This window comes from Schistocerca cancellata, chromosome 1 (assembly GCF_023864275.1).
Source record: "Schistocerca cancellata isolate TAMUIC-IGC-003103 chromosome 1, iqSchCanc2.1, whole genome shotgun sequence".
In the NCBI taxonomy this organism is placed as follows: domain Eukaryota; kingdom Metazoa; phylum Arthropoda; class Insecta; order Orthoptera; family Acrididae; genus Schistocerca; species Schistocerca cancellata.
The window spans coordinates 312,449,865-312,467,844 of NC_064626.1; the positions used below are offsets into that span (position 1 = coordinate 312,449,865).

Below are 17,980 nucleotides of genomic sequence, written 5' to 3' on the forward strand. Positions count from 1 at the left end.
TCCCCAATGTTATTCAATCTGTATATTGAGCAAGCAGTAAAGGAAACAAATAGCCTCTCCCCAATGTTATTCAATCTGTATATTGAGCAAGCAGTAAAGGAAACAAAAGAAAAATTCGGAGTAGGTATTAAAATCCATGGAGAAGAAATAAAAACTTTGCGGTTCGCCGATGTCATTGTAATTCTGTCAGAGACTGCAAAGGACTTGGAAGAGCAGTTGAACGGAATGTACAGTGTCTTCAAAGGAGGATATAAGATGAACATCAACAAAAGCAAAACGAGGATAATGGAATGTAGTCGAATTAAGTCGGGTGATGCTGAGGGAATTAGATTAGGAAATGAGACACTTAAAGTAGTAAAGGCGTTTTGCTATTTGGGGAGCAAAATAACTGATGGTAGTCGAAGTAGAGTAGATATAAAATGTAGACTGGCAATGGCAAGGAAAGCGTTTCTGAAGAAGAGAAATTTGTTAACATGAGTATAGATTTAAGTGTCAGGAAGCCGTTTCTGAAAGTATTTGTATGGAGAGTAACCATGTTGGAAGTGAAACATGGACAATAAATATTTTGGACAAGAAGAGAATAGAAGCTTTTGAAATGTGGTGCTACAGAAGAATTCTGAAGATTAGATGGGTAGATGACATAACTAATGAGTAGGTATTGAAGAGAATTTGGGGAGAAGAGGAGTTTGTGGCACAACTTGACGAGAAGAAGGGAGCGGTTGGTAGGACATGTTCTGAGGCATCAAGGGATCACAAATTTAGCATCGGAGGGCAGCGTGGAGGGTAAAAATCGTAGAGGGAGACCAAGAGATGAATACACTAAGCAGATTCAGAAGGATGTAGGTCGCAGTAGGTACTGGGAGATGAAGAAACTTGCACAGGATAGGGTAGCATGGAGAGCTGCACCAAACCAGTCTCAGGACTGAAGACCACAACAACAACAACATGCTACTAACATTCTCGAAAACGAGAATGACCTGCGCTATTTTCCATGCGCTAGGTACCTTCGTTGCTCTATTAATCTGCGACAAATTGTTGCTGCCAGAAGAGTAACTTCTTTTGCATAATCTTTGCAGAATCTTACAGTTATCTCATATGGACCTGATACCTTTCCACCACTAAGAGACTGTAGTTGCTTTCCTATTCGCATTTGGTTACCTCAGTATCTGCCATTTCGTAATTCGGATAATGACTGAAAGGAGAGATCGTGCTACGATCTTTCGCGGTGAAACGGTTTCGGAATACCGAATTCACTATTACGGCCCTCTCTCTTTTATCTTCAGTTTTGGTGCCAGTATGGTCACTGAGTGAATGGAGGATTTCGAACCACTTACTGATGTTACGTACAGCCAAAACCTGTTGCGGTTTTAGTCAGATCGGTTGACAAAATTTTTCTTTCAAAGTTAATGAACGCTTCTCTCACTGCCCTCCTTACGCTCATTTTCGCTTAGTTCAGCTTTCGTTTGTCAGATTTTGACTTCTCAAAACTCTGAGAGGAATCTCTCTTTGTTTACGTAGCTGTTTTCTAACACGGTGGGTATACTCCCCAGGAAGAGTTAACAGTTGTACAGCTAACAATGGCATGTTTCTTTCATTATTGTTTTGTATATATATAATACTATTTTTTAAGTGCGCCGGAGATGGCTCTCACTTTGACTTTAGTGTTATTTCCTGCTGCATGTTAGGACGGCAGCTTGGTGGGTCCTTCTTATCTCTTAAGACCTTGGTCTGAAGATACTTGTCTAAGGCATAATGAAGATGTTTTTGAATTCTTTCGATTTATGCTCACATCTTCACCCTCAGCTCTGAATGTTTGATGCTGACTTTTCATGTACTCTGCCATTTCTGTCCTGTCACTCTTGCTGGGCTAAAATATTTTCCGGCCTTTCTTAACATTCCTTGAAAAGTCCATGGTCCTAGTTGCTATAGGCATGAAAGTGCTGCACCTGGCATGATGCTATGGAATGGTGTTGAGTACCCAATACCATTACGTCTTACGAATGAAATTTTCACTTTGCAGCGGAATGTGCGCTGATATGAAACTTCCTGGCAGATTAAAACTGTGTGCTGGACCGAGACAAAACTGTGTGCCAGACCGAGACTCGAACTCGGGACTTTTGCCCCTCGCGGACAAGTGCTCTACCAAACTTTTATTTATTTTTTTATTTTTTTAAAGAAAGGTAGGAGAAATAGAAACCTTTATTATTCACAGAACCATAGTATGTCCTTATAACTTTATAACTGTCCTGGAAGGAACGTCGTTGCCGCCCTGCCACCAGCAGGAAATGACACTAAAGTCAAAGTGATTCCACCTCCGGCAAATCACTTTACTTGGTCGGTTCCACAAACGACAGCAACGCCGCTCATCTTTGCGCACCCGGCACACCCCAACTATCAGGAGGGTCCTCATAAACCGTTCCTAGGAACTTTGGATATCAGTCCTTGTACTTTCGCAGCCGTAACAGTTTTGTGTGTCGGTCTTGCAGGTATTGCCAGTAATCCAGTACGTTCATATGTGTATCTTTATATATGTAAGGGACCGTCATACTTGTGATCTACGACAATGCGTTCGTCTTATGACGCGGAAAATATGTTTGCTCTGGAAAAAAAATTATATAGGAAGATATTGCTGTATGCATAGTTAGCCACATGAACGCTATGATCTTCCTTGCCAGAGTCCGGACAGCCAACGTTTCGCCGCAGACCAGCTTGTGGTCGTCTGTATCCAGCATGGCGCATTGCTGACACATAGTCGAATCCACCAAATGTATTGCGTAGTTTTTGTCATTAGTTTGGGTATTTCCGGTTCAGTACAACGTACCATATTGACCTGGCAGTTGTAGGTAGGTGGAGATGGTGTACCGTGATCTACACCAACTGTCAATTAACGGCAGTATGATTCTGTTCCACCTTGTTCCGGGCGATCTGTCGAAGAAGCAGATGGTACATGTCCTTCGATATCGGCTGTCGGAACGTCGGTGAATGCGCTCGAACGTTAGTGTGTTCATAGATGAACGTGCGCACATACGTTAAGAGAGGCAACATACGGCCGACACTAACCGGGGGAAGATGCAATGTTGGTACTAATTCTTCAAATAAATGGCTCTGAGCACTATGGGACTTAACAGCTATGGTCATCAGTCCCCTAGAACTTAGAACTACTTAAACCTAACTAACCTAAGGACATCACACAACAACCAGTCATCATGAGGCAGAGAAAATCCCTAACCCGCCGAGAATCGAACCCGCGAACCCGGGCGCGGGAAGCGAGAACCCTACCACACGACCACGAGCTGCGGACACTAATTCTTCGATGATGTACCCCGTAAGGGAGTGATTCCTGTTGCGCCACCGTTTTAGCATGGTACTAGTATACATGGCACGCGCCTTCTCGTATACGTTGACTAAACCAACGTCCCCTTCTAGTGTTGGGAAGGTAAGCGTGTGGTACTGTACCTTAAAGAGCTGTCCTAAGCTTACATAGTACTCAAAAGTCGCCTGACTCCTCTTAGCCATCATGCTCGTCAAGGGAAGAACGTGTGTCAGGTGGCACGTCATGGGTGCGAGATAAAGGCTGACGAGTGATACTCGCTGCAGCATATCCGTCGAGCAGAGGGCGTTTAGTCGTACTAACGCGCGAACTCTGAGGAATAGCCTTCGGTAGCTGTCCGCAGCCGCACCTGCCTTACGAAAGGTGGGACCTCAACATCGGAGGGCTTGCACCACAGATAAGGTCCTTCCGTTCCTAGTTGTAGTCCACATCCCACTTGGATGAATTGTAATTTTCGGAAGTTGACCTCACTGCCTGCTGCCATCCCATGCGTCTGTAGCCAGTCGAGTGCTGATTGAGTCTCTGCTCATTCCGGATGAAGAACACAATGTCATCTGTGTATCCCCTACATTTGAATGATAGAAGCCATAGGGAGATCCCGGTAAGTCGGCGGCGAAGGTCTACGAGGCACGGTTTTAAGGCGATCGCGTATGGGAAGATCGACAAGGGGCCACACTGTCTGATAGATCTTAAGATCTTAAAATAATCTGTTCTCCCTCCGTTGATCACCGTCTCTGGTCTGGAGCCGTGTAAAAGACGCATCACTGCTGTAGTCAGTACTGGCGAGACACCCATCCTGCTCACCATCGCAGCGAGATGCACATTTTTCACCCGACCAAAGTCACGATCGAAATCTACAGCAACTAATGCCCCCCAGAGGCGGCATTCAGCCGCGAGGGCGACGACGTCACGATAGTCTCCCAAGGCTAAGTGGATGTTACTGATGCCGTCATGGAAGTCTGATCGGCGTGTATTTGATCCGTCAGCGACGTTTTGCTGCGATATGACTGCCCACTATGCGCATAAAGATCTTGTAGTCACTATTAAGGAGGGTCAAGGGATGATAACACAAGGTCATTAGCCACCACGTGGCTTAGGTATCGGGATCATGAGCCCTTTCGTGACTTCAACGGGAAGAGGGATTTTTTGCCGCAAAAGCTCAAGTCAAGTGTGTGAAATCTTACGGGACTTAACTGCTAAGGTCATCAGTCCCTAAGCTTACACACTACTTAACCTAAATTATTCTAAGGACAAACACACACACCCATTCCCGAGGGAGGACTCGAACCTCCGCCGGGACCAGCCGCACGGTCCATGACTGCAGCGCCTTAGAACGCTCGGCTAATCCCACGCTGCGCAAAAGCTCATTAGAAGGTAAAATTCCAACGGGAATCCATCAGGGCCTGGGGCTTTGTTGGAGGCATCTCATGTAATCGCTTCCTCCAGCTCCTCCTAACACATCCACTTCCCCCTTTCTGGGGTCTCGTCCAGGAGCTCCCTGTGGCCCATCCCGTTGCTCGCATAGAATCTGCTAAAATGATCCGTGAACGCCTGTGCTGTGTCCATTTGTGTTGGAAAACGACGGCCATCGCCGAGATCTAGCTCATGAATTAACGTCCTTCGTCTCCTTCTTCTTTCCTTTATCACATAAAGCATCGAGGGAACTTCATTGGGAAGGCAGTCCTGCGACCTCGCGCGTATCATCGTACCCGCCATCCTTAGCGTCGCAAGTTATATCAGCTTCGCCTTGACTCGGTGAACGGCTGTTTGGCGTTCTAGTGAAGGTGATTGAGCGAACAGTTACCAGAGGTCCGTAAAGTAAAAGTCAGAGGTCGTGTGCTGCCGTCGAGATACCTCCTTCCCATAACCTATTAACGTCCTCCGTAAAGCTGGCTTCGTGCACTCGATCCACCACTGTAGGACAAAATCATAAGAATTTCGTCGACAGAGGCAGCCATGCCACGTGTCCTCCACCATGACTCGGCGTTCTGCATCACACAGGTGGGAGACGTTCATCTTCCAATTACCCTCCGCCTCCGTATCTGCTGTCTAGCAAGGGTAACCGTACAACTATATACCTCAACGTTTATTAACGCGGTCGACCAGATTTCTGCGTCCACCGTCGGCACCGCCAACTCCCTTGAAACATAGATACGATCCAAACGGCTCGCGGAGTGGCTAGAAAAAAATTTATATCCCAGTTATTATGTGTAATTAATCCTTAATTTCTAGGAAACCCATATAATTTTATACCTGCCAATCCAGTACCAATGTACCGACTAATTCCATCCCTTTGACCAGCTCCGGAAGTTCCCGGCTAGGAGTACAGTTAGGATGTTTGTCCTTCCTCTCAAACGCACAATTAAAATGTCCGCCGAGTATGCAGGCATCATATTGTCCACCAAACAACGGTGTCACCTCATGCGGGTAAAATCTGCTTCTTCCCTTCTCTTATCAGAACCTAAGGGTGCATATATTGATCAAACGTATTCTACATATGGTAACGGCCATACCACGGGCCGAAGGCAAATACTCCACTTCGTTTGCACGTATCCCTTCCTTCAACAGTATTGCAGTGTCAATGCCTCTCTCGTCACACGGGAAACAGTAAACATACTAACCGTAAAAGTCCGAGAGGCGAGGGTAGGGGGGTGGGGGGAGGAAGCACCTGAACTGCCTATAACAGCGCTATGTCCAAGTCTGCAGCCATTATCATGTCACTGAACATCTTGGTCTTTACAGGAGTCCCAATGGTACTGATGTTAACAGACGCTATCCGATAAGCTTGTTGCATAGCTGTCAGCAGAGATAGGGCACCTTACAGAGTGCTTTCTTTCTACCGTCCCCTGCTGTCCCCTCACGTGGTCTGCCGTTATTCCGGGCTCACTTCGGGTCCTAAATCTCCAGCATCATCTGTTACCCACGGGGGTGGGTCTTGTGATCAGTTCGCCAGCGTTCCATCGTTGTCGTGCATTTTAGGCACTGTAGCCTTCCCAGTATCCTGTTGCCGTCGATCGGACTCCTCTGCTGTTTCTGGAGCATCGTCACGGGAAGGTGGTGTCGCCGTCCCGGTGGCCATGCCTACATCCACCCTAGGCAGTTCTTCTGTATCCGTGGTCGTCTGCTCTCTAACCGAAAACACCTCAGCATTGTTTAGTGGACCTGGTTGGTCGTTCTCCACCGTAAGGCGGCAATTTTTCCCGCGTTTTGGTGATCGCTGTTTCCGTTGCTGAGCCTCGGAATCAGAGGTCAGCATGCCCGATAGCGGTACTGAAGAGAGGGCGTCCTGTGACTGTTGCAGGTGGACCAGCGCAACGTCTTCCTTCCAGGGTTCGCCAAGATGTGCCTCTATGTACGTTACAGTCCTTTTCTGTAGCGCGGCCTACGTCATCGCGTACTGCCGCGACATAGGTCACAGGGACCATAGTCGGATGTGGTGTGAGTGGTGGATCATCTCGTGGCACCTGTAACAACATTCTTTGGATACACTGAGAACGTATGTGTGTCCCCTTCCCACACCCAGAGCATGTTCTTGGTTGTCCATCATAGATGACAATCGCCCCGCAACCAGCGATGTACAGGTATGACGAAACATGTTTTCGTAGTCCTATCCATATTTGTCTGCTGCCATTGAGGACGAGATACGTTTTGAAACTCTCCCATTTATCAGCCACATGGTATGGAACCACTCGTAGGGTGCAAGGCGTCTGTCACCATTTCTTCTGGCACTTCGAAAGCAAGCTCAAAGACGCGGATCGTTCGTAGTCCAATGCTGGCGCTCAAACATTCCTGTCCGAATGATACAAACGGAGTCCTAGTCGGTGACGGAGTAGTAGTTCGTCACATGTCGCTTTACTGACTACCTTGACATAGACAGCGTTGCTGACTATAGGTAACTGTATTCCAACTAGAATGTCAGGTTCGATTTTTGTCTCGTCCCGTAAATAACGTTCCATCTCGTAAGTCTTCGGTCGAGCATACTGGTTAACAAACCTAAATTTCAGTGTCGATCTGCGGAACGACAAGACCACATGATTCGTTGCACGTATTACCGCGGTATACCGCTACACACTTAACGTAAATACCTCTCGCGTACACGTGCGGCAAGGACGTAAATACCGTCCGAACCGCAGCGCCGCTGAAGACTGACTGAGCGACCCAAGCACCGCTTACGACCCGTCCTCACATCCTGGAAACATCACCCAGACTGTGGGTAAGATACGTCTCCACAATATACTTTCTTCCAGAAGTGCTAGTCTTGCAAGGCTCGCAGGAGAGCTTGTGTGAAGTTTGGGAGGTATCGGCGGAAGTAAGGCTGTGAGGACAGATCGTGAGTCGTGCTTGAGTAGCTCAGATGGTAGAGCACTTGCCCTCGAAAGGCAAAGGTTCGAGTCTCTGTCCGCCACACAGTTTTAATCTGCCAGGAACCTTCACCATAACATCTGTTTCGCGTAGCCGGTAATTTGGCTTCAGGTCTTACATGTATGACGTGATTAGGCTGCTGGCTGTGCCGTACCTTCAGTGTCTTTGTAGTGTCAGCTTTCAAAAATAGAAAGCAAGACTGCGTGTTGTCCATCTTGCCACAACCTAGCTCGATACCTGTGGTGTTCAACAGTTCCCCTATAGCAAGTTATTCAGGTCTCTCACGCACTGAAAACATCTGGTCGTTCATTGCCAAGACACTGGCGCGAAAGCACTAGATATTAACTCCGACTGATGAACATTGTCTAAGAGTTGAAGGAGCTTGGAAGAGAGTGTCACCCAAACTCATTTCGTCTCGACGTGCAGCCAGTTCAGAGCCATTGTTGCTGTCAAAGTGGCAGCTTGGTGTGCACCTTCAAATCAGCGACAAATATAATGAAGCATACTTACTACTATTTTGAATATACACAATGTGTAAAATTGCATTCGGTATGTTTCCTGGTATTGCAGTTTTAATGACATGGCGTCTATTTTATCCAATGTGCACCCCTGTGAGCATACACATACAGGGTGTTACAGAAAGGTACGGCCAAACTTTCAGTAAACATTCCCCACACACAAATAAAGAAAAGATGTTATGTGGACATGTGTCCGGAAACGCTTACTTTCCATGTTAGAGCTCATTTTAGTTTCGTCAGTATGTACTGTACTTCCTCGATTCACCGCCAGTTGGCCCAATTGAGGGAAGGTAATGTTGACTTCGGTGCTTGTGTTGACATGCGACTCATTGCTCTACAGTACTAACATCAAGCACATCAGTACGTAGCATGAACAGGTTAGTGTTCATCAGGACGTGGTTTTGCAGTCAGTGCAATGTTTACAAATGCAGAGTTGGCAGATGCCCATTTGATGTATTGATTAGCACGGGGAAATAGCCGTGGCGCGGTACGTTTGTATCGAGACAGATTTCCAGCACGAAGGTGTCCCGACAGGACGACGTTCGAAGCAACTGATCGGCGTCTTAGGGAGCACGGAACATTCCAGCCTATGACTCGCGACTGGGGAAGACCTAGACGACGAGGACACCTGCAATGGACGAGGCAATTCTTCGTGCAGTTGACGATAACCCTAATGTCAGCGTCAGAGAAGTTGCTGCTGTACAAGGTAACGTTGACCACGTCACTGTATGGAGAGTGCTACGGGAGAACCAGTTGTTTCCGTACCATGTACAGCGTGTGCAGGCACTATCAGCAGCTGATTGGCCTCCACGGGTACACTTCTGCGAATGGTTCATCCAACAATGTGTCAATCCTCATTTCAGTGCATATGTTATCTTTACGGATGAGGCTTCATTCCAACATGATCAAATTTTCACAATCAACATGTGTAGGCTGACGAGAATCCGCACACAATTGCGCAATCACGTTTGGGCAGACATTGTTGGTGATGTCTTGATTGGGCCCCATTTTCTTCCACCTACGCTCAATGGAGCACGTTATCATGATTTCATACGGGATACTCTACCTCTGCTGCTTGAACATGTGCCTTTACAAGTACGACACAACATGTGCTTCATGCACGATGGAGCTCCTGCACATTTCAGTCGACGTGTTCGTACGCTTCTCAACAACAGATTCGGTGACCGATGGATTGGTAGAGGCGGACCAATTCCATGGCCTGCACGCTCTCCTGACCTCAACCCTCTTGACTCTCATTTATAGGGGCATTTGAAAGCTCTTGTCTACGTAACCCCGGTACCAAATGTAGAGACTCTTAGTGCTCGTATTGTGGACGGCTGTGATACAATACACCATTCTCCAGGGCTGCATCAGCGCATCAGGGATTCCATGCGACGGAGGTTAGATTAGATTAGATTAGATTAGATTAATACTAGTTCCATGGATCATGAATACGATATTTCGTAATGATGTGGAACGAGTCAAATTTTCCAATACATGACATAATTAAGTTAATTTAACAACATACTTAAGTTAATATAACAACTTTTTCATTTTTTGTGTTTTTTATTTTTATTTTTTTATTTTTTTTAAATTTTTTTAAAATTTATATCTAAAAATTCCTCTATGGAGTAGAAGGAGTTGTCATTCAGAAATTCTTTTAATTTCTTCTTAAATACTTGTTGGTTATCTGTCAGACTTTTGATACTATTTGGTAAGTGACCAAAGACTTTAGTGCCAGTATAATTCACCCCTTTCTGTGCCAAAGTTAGATTTAATCTTGAATAGTGAAGATCATCCTTTCTCCTAGTATTGTAGTTACGCACACTGCTATTACTTTTGAATTGGGTTTGGTTGTTAATTACAAATTTCATAAGAGAGTATATATACTGAGAAGCTACTGTGAATATCCCTAGATCCTTAAATAAATGTCTGCAGGATGATCTTGGGTGGACTCCAGCTATTATTTTGACTACACGCTTTTGTGCAATAAATACTTTATTCTCCTCGCTAACGGAGGACATTTTGAACATTTCCTGTAACAAAGTGTTTGAAGTCACGCTGGTACGTTCTGTTGCTGTGTGTTTCCATTCCACGATTAATGTGATTTGAAGAGAAGTAATAAAATGAGCTCTAACATGGAAAGTAAGCGCTTCCGGACACATGTCCACATAACATATTTTCTTTCTTTGTGTGTGAGGAATGTTTCCTGAAAGTTTGGCCGTACCTTTTTGTAACACCCTGTATATTGCAGCACGTAGTTGCGCGGCTTACCTATCTCGGGGACGCCGAAGACGAGTAAAGCGTGAGCGGCGAAGAGGTGGCTGACGCCGCCCTCCGCCACCTTCAGCCCGATGCTGATGGGCACCAGGAAGACGGTGAGCAGCGCGACCAGGCCGCGCGCCACCACCCACGCCAGCACCACGCGCGGCACCTCCTGCACACCACACACAGCCTGCCGTCAGGCTATCAGAGGACTCTCCGCATTTTCACACAACGTTACGACAGGTGCAGGAATTTCAGATACGATAACTGTAAACGAGGTGTCAGACAAAGGTACAGTTTATCATCGACGTTATTTAATGAATACACTGACGACGTCTTAAGAAGATGGAAACATAGGATTACAGATACAATGGTACGGAACCATAAGCACATAAATTTTTGCAGACCACCAGTTTATTGTACATGACAGTGAAAAGAAATTGCAACGTGCACCTCCTGAAAAAGATTACCATATGGAAATCTCTGTTAGTAAAATTAAAAGAATGGCTTCTAATGAAGTTGAAACCAATGACATCAAAAATTGTTATCAAAAACAGAACAAAAGAACAAGTTAAGAGTTTTAATTACACTCCTGGAAATTGAAATAAGAACACCGTGAATTCATTGTCCCAGGAAGGGGAAACTTTATTGACACATTCCTGGGGTCAGATACATCACATGATCACACTGACAGAACCACAGGCACATAGACACAGGCAACAGAGCATGCACAATGTCGGCACTAGTACAGTGTATATCCACCTTTCGCAGCAATGCAGGCTGCTATTCTCCCATGGAGACGATCGTAGAGATGCTGGATGTAGTCCTGTGGAACGGCTTGCCATGCCATTTCCACCTGGCGCCTCAGTTGGACCAGCGTTCGTGCTGGACGTGCAGACCGCGTGAGACGACGCTTCATCCAGTCCCAAACACGCTCAATGGGGGACAGATCCGGAGATCTTGCTGGCCAGGGTAGTTGACTTACACCTTCTAGAGCACGTTGGGTGGCACGGGATACATGCGGACGTGCATTGTCCTGTTGGAACAGCAAGTTCCCTTGCCGGTCTAGGAATGGTAGAACGATGGGTTCGATGACGGTTTGGATGTACCGTGCACTATTCAGTGTCCCCTCGACGATCACCAGTGGTGTACGGCCAGTGTAGGAGATCGCTCCCCACACCATGATGCCGGGTGTTGGCCCTGTGTGCCTCGGTCGTATGCAGTCCTGATTGTGGCGCTCACCTGCACGGCGCCAAACACGCATACGACCATCATTGGCACCAAGGCAGAAGCGACTCTCATCGCTGAAGACGACACGTCTCCATTCGTCCCTCCATTCACGCCTGTCGCGACACCACTGGAGGCGGGCTGCACGATGTTGGGGCGTGAGCGGAAGACGGCCTAACGGTGTGCGGGACCGTAGCCCAGCTTCATGGAGACGGCTGCGAATGGTCCTCGCCGATACCCCAGGAGCAACAGTGTCCCTAATTTGCTGGGAAGTGGCGGTGCGGTCCCCTACGGCACTGCGTAGGATCCTACGGTCTTGGCGTGCATCCGTGCGTCGCTGCGGTCCGGTCCCAGGTCGACGGGCACGTGCACCTTCCGCCGACCACTGGCGACAACATCGATGTACTGTGGAGACCTCACGCCCCACGTGTTGAGCAATTCGGCGGTACGTCCACCCGGCCTCCCGCATGCCCACTATACGCCCTCGCTCAAAGTCCGTCAACTGCACATACGGTTCACGTCCACGCTGTCGCGGCATGCTACCAGTGTTAAAGACTGCGATGGAGCTCCGTATGCCACGGCAAACTGGCTGACACTGACGGCGGCGGTGCACAAATGCTGCGCAGCTAGCGCCATTCGACGGCCAACACCGCGGTTCCTGGTGTGTCCGCTGTGCCGTGCGTGTGATCATTGCTTGTACAGCCCTCTCGCAGTGTCCGGAGCAAGTATGGTGGGTCTGACACACCGGTGTCAATGTGTTCTTTTTTCCATTTCCAGGAGTGTATTTATGAAACCAAATAATTTTCCAGTATACAGGGTGAGTCACCTAACGTTACCGCTGGATATATTTCGTAAACCACATCAAATGCTGACGAACCGATTCCACAGACCGAACGTGAGGTGAATGGCTAGTGTAATTGTTTAATACAAACCATACAAAAATGCACGGAAGTATGTTTTTTTAACACAAATCTACATTTTTTTTAAAATGGAACCACGTTAGTTTTGTTAGCACATCTGAACATATACACAAATACGTAATCAGTGCCGTTTGTTGCATTGTAAAATGTTAATTACATCCGTAGATATTGTAACCTAAATTTGACGCTTGAAACCTCCGACGTTCAGTTGCGTTTTGTAACAAAAACACGGGCCACGGTCGGCGAGCAGCATCTGCGGGGACATGATTACGATGACGACCGTGTTTACGTGTGTGGCTGTAGTGCACTGTTGTGGTTTGGTCTAGCTGTCGCAGTGTTCGCATGTAGCGCTTGCTGCTATTGTTATTCTGCATTCGTCTCCGCACGCAGACCAACTGTAGTACACCGTGTTACCAGACGTCTGTGATAGTGTAGTGTTGTAGGAACTGTGATACTCATCTATGGCGAGTGTCAACGAAATGCAGCTGAAGCCTGCAGGGTGTATGCAGAACGGTACCCGGACGGAGAGCATCCAACGTGCCGCACAATGCAAAACATCTACCGCCAACTGTATGCAACAGGTATGGTACGTGTGGAGTGCACATGGGTGTTTTTTAGGTTAGAGAATTCCCTCCCTAGGCCCGACAAGACGCCTCCTGAGACGCGGCAAGGTAGGAGTAGGCAAAATGCAACAGGGAATAACAATATTAATGTGCTAATAGTAAACTGCAGGAGCGTCCATAGAAAGGTCCCAGAACTGCTCTCATTAATAAACGGTCACAATGCCCATATAGTACTAGGGACAGAACGTTGGCTGAAACCAGACGTAAACAGTAATGAAATCCTAAACTCAGATTGGAATGTATACCGCTGAGACAGGCTGGACAGTGAAGGGGGAGGCGTGTTTATAGCGATAAGAAGTGCAATAGTATCGAAGGAAATTGACGGAGATCCGAAATGTGAAACAATTTGGGTCAAGGTCACGATTAAAGCAGGCTCAGACGTGGTAATTGGATGTCTCTATAGGCCCCCTGGCTCAGCAGCTGCTGTGGCTGATCACCTGAAGGATAATTTGGAAAATATTTCGAGTAGATTTCCCCACCATGTTATAGTTCTGGGTGGAGATTTTAATTTGCCGGATATAGACTGGGAGACTCAAACGTTCATAACGGGTGGCAGGGACAAAGAATCCAGTGAAATTTTTTAAAGTGCTTTATCTGAAAACCACCTTGAGCAGTTAAACAGAGAACCGACTCGTGGCGATAACATATTAGACCTTCTGGTGACAAACAGACCCGAACTATTTGAAACAGTTAACGCAGAACAGGGAATCAGCGATCATAAAGCGGTTACTGCATCGATGATTTCAGCCGTAAATATAAGTATTAAATAAGATAAGAAGATTTTTCTGTTTAGCAAAAATGACAAAAAGCAGATTTCAGAGTACCTGACGGCTCAACACAAAAGTTTTGTCTCAAGTACAGATAATGTTGAATATCAGTGGACAAAGTTCAAAACCATCGTACAATATGCGTTAGATGAGTATGCGCCAAACAAGATCGTAAGAGATGGAAAAATGCCACCGTGGTACAACAACCGAGTTAGAAAACTGCTGCGGAAGCAAAGGGAACTTCACAGCAAACATAAACATAGCCAAAGCCTTGCAGACAAACAAAAATTACGCGAAGGGAAATGTAGTGTGAGGAGGGCTATGCGAGAGGCGTTCAATGAATTCGAAAGTAAAGTTCTATGTACTGACCTGGCAGAAAATCCTAAGAAATTTTGGTCTTATGTCAAAGCGGTAGGTGGATCAAAACAAAATGTCCAGGCACTCTGTGACCAAAATGGTACTGAAACAGAGGATGACAGACTAAAGGCCGAAATACTAAATGTCTTTTTCCAAAGCTGTTTCACAGAGGAAGATTGCACTGTAGTTCCTTCTCTAGATTGTCGCAAAGATGACAAAATGGTATATATCGAAATTGATGACAGAGGGATAGAGAAACAATTAAAATCGCTCAAAAGAGGAAAGGCCGCTGGACCTGATGGGATACCAGTTCGATTTTACCCAGAGTACGCGAAGGAAATTGCCCTCCTCCTTGCAGCGGTGTACCGTAGGTCTCTAGAAGAGCGTAGCGTTCCAAAGGATTGGAAAAGAGCACAGATCATCCCCGTTTTCAAGAAAGGACGTCGAACAGATGTGTAGAACTATAGACCTATATCTCTAACGTCGATCAGTTGTAGAATTTTGGAACACGTATTATGTTCGTGTATAATGACTTTTCTGGAGACTAGAAATCTACTCTGTAGGAATCAGCATGGGTTTCGAGAAAGACGGTCGTATGAAACCCAGCTCGCGCTATTCGTCCACGAGACTCGGAGACTTCCGCAAGGCGTTCGATACAGTTCCCCACAGTCGTTTAATGAACAAAGTAAGAGCATATGGACTATTAGACCAATTGTGTGATTGGGTTGAAGAGTTCCTAGATAAGAGAACGCAGCATGTCATTCTCAATGGAGAAAAGTCTTCCGAGGTAAGAGTGATTTCAGGTGTGCCGCAGATGAGTGTCATAGGACCGCTGCTATTCACAATATACATAAATTACCTTGTGGATGACATCGGAAGTTTACTGAGGCTTTTTGCAGATGATGCTGTGGTGTATCGAGAGGTTGTAACAATGGAAAATTGTACTGAAATGCAGGAGGGTCTGCGGCGAATTGACGCATGGTGCAGGGAATAGCAATTGAATCTCAATGTAGACAAGTGTAATGTGCTGCGAATACATAGAAAGGTAGACCCCTTATCATTTAGCTACAGAATAGCAGGTCAGGAACTGGAAGCAGTTAATTCCATAAATTATCTGGGAGTACGCATTAGGAGTGATTTAAAATGGAATGATCATATAAAGTTGATAGTCGGTAAAGCAGATGCCAGACTGAGATTCAAAGGAAGAATGCTAAGGAAATGCAATCCGAAAACAAAGGAAGTTGGTTACAGTACGCTTGTTCGCCCACTGCTTGAATACTGCTCAGCAGTGTGGGATCCGTACCAGATAGGGTTGATAGAAGCGATAGAGAAGATCCAACGGAGAGCAGCGCGCTTCGTTACAGGATCATTTAGTAATCGCGAAAGCGTTACGGAGATGATAGATAAACTCCAGTGGAAGACTCTGCAGGACAGACGCTCAGTAACTCGGTACGGGCTTTTGTTAAAGTTTCGAGAACACACCTTCACCGAAGAGTCAAGCAGTATATTGCTCCCTCCTACGTATATCTCACGAAGAGATCATGAGGATAAAATCAGAGAGATTAGAGCCCACACAGAAGCATACAGACAATCCTTCTTTCCACGAACAATACGAGACTGGAATAGAAGGGAGAACCGATAGAGGTACTCAGGGTACCCTCCGCCACACACCGTCAGGTGGCTTGCGGAGTATGGATGTAGATGTAGATGTATGGTCGTAGCACGCAAACGGGTCCGTAACAGGCCCGTCACACGAGAAGTGGGTGCAGTTGGTGTGTTAGCTGCGCTGCCATGAACCCACACATTGAGTACACGGGACAATGCGAGAGCCGGTGGACTGAGTCAAAGTAGTGTCATGCGCATACTGCATCGTCACCGCTTTCACCCGTTTCATGTGTCGTTACATCAGCTATTACATGGTGATGACTTTAATCATCGAGTGCAATTCTGTCAATGGGCATTAACAGAGAATGCGTTGCAGTTCTACCTGTTTACCGATGAAACGGGTTTCACAAACCACGGGGCAGTGAATTTACGGAACATGCATTACTGGTCCGTGGACAATCCTCGCTGGCTCAGACAGGTAGAGCGACAGCTAACGTGGACTGTAAATGTATGGTGCGGAATCATTGGCGACCTCCTCATTGGTCCTCACTTCATTGCAGGGGCCCAAACAGCTGCAAAATACATCGCGTTTCTACAGAATGATCTGCCAACGTTGCTCGAAAATGTCCCACTGGAAACGCGTCGACGTATGTGGTATCAGCATGATAGTGCACCTGCACATTACGCAATTAACACTAGGCTGACCCTTGACAGGATGTTCGACGGGCGTTTCATAGGACGTGGAGGACGCATAAATTGGCCAGCCCGTTCTCCTGATCTTACACCTCTGGACTTCTTTCTGTGGGGTACGTTAAAGGAGAATGTGTACCGTGATGTGCCTACAACCCCAGAGGATATGAAGCAACGTATTGTGGCAGCCTGCGGCGACATTACGCCAGATGTACTGCGGCGTGTACGACATTTATTACGCCAGAGATTGCAATTGTATGCAGCAAATGATGGCCACCACATTGAACATCTATTGGCCTGACAAGTCGGGACACACTCTATTCCACTCCGTAATTGAAAACGGAAACCACGTGTGTACGTGTACCTCACCCCTCATGGTAATGTACATGTGCGTCAGTGAAAAAGACCAATAAAAAGGTGTTAGTATGTGGACGTAATGTGCTGTTCCAGTCTCTTCTGTACCTAAGGTCCATATCACCGTTCCCTTTGAATCCCTACGTAATTCGGTGCTCTCCGATACACACGATCGAACAGCGGAGGAGTGGTACTCAAGCGTCAACTTTAGGTTACAATATCTCCGGATGTAATTAACATTTTACAAAGCAACAAACGGCACTGGTTACGTATTTGTTTATATGTTCAGATGTGCTAACAAAACTAACGGGGTTCCATTTAAAAAAACGTTGGTTTTTGTTAAAAAACATACTTCCGTGCATTTTTTTATGGTTTGTACTAACCAATTACACTAGCCCCTCTCCTCACGTTCGGTCTGTGGAATCGATTCGTCAGTATTTGATGTGGTTTACGAAATATATCCAGCGGTAATGTTAGGTGACTCACCCTGTATAAGAAACATCGGGCAGGTTCCGTCAGTCTCGGCGTTTATGTATGACGCTATTAATAGAATCTTGAAGGGGGAAGTTAGAAAGGAAATAAGTAGTAGATGAATTCATTGGGCTACTTACCATAATTTTGAAGTTTAACTACTTTAAATTTAATGGTGACATTTATTCCCAACAAGATGGTCTCAGTATGGGGAGCTCAATATCGACAATGCTTGCAGACATCTTTATTAATTATCTAGAAAACAGATTCTTCTCTTCAAATCCTTAGTTAGCGAACAAAATTGTGTACTACCTTAGGTACGTAGGTGACACACTGCTGCTAATACAGGGTAACGATGATGTCATCAACACGATAGCAGCCAAAATCAATAATTTGCATCAAACAATTAAATCTGCTTGTGAGAGTGAAATAAGTAAATCTGTTACTTTTCTAGATCTATCAGTTCGAAATGAAAATGGCAGGCACAAAT

General features: G+C 46.2%; 1 protein-coding gene across 1 annotated transcript in view; it reads right to left on the reverse strand.

Annotated features, from left to right (window-relative positions):
* LOC126172791 (uncharacterized) overlaps window positions 1–17,980 on the reverse strand; it is a 107,930-nt gene that overhangs the window by 30,426 nt on the left and 59,524 nt on the right. The window contains exon 6 of the mRNA XM_049920908.1: window positions 10,486–10,648. Within this exon, the coding sequence (XP_049776865.1) occupies window positions 10,486–10,648 (163 nt within the window). The remainder of the gene's footprint in view (window positions 1–10,485; window positions 10,649–17,980) is intronic.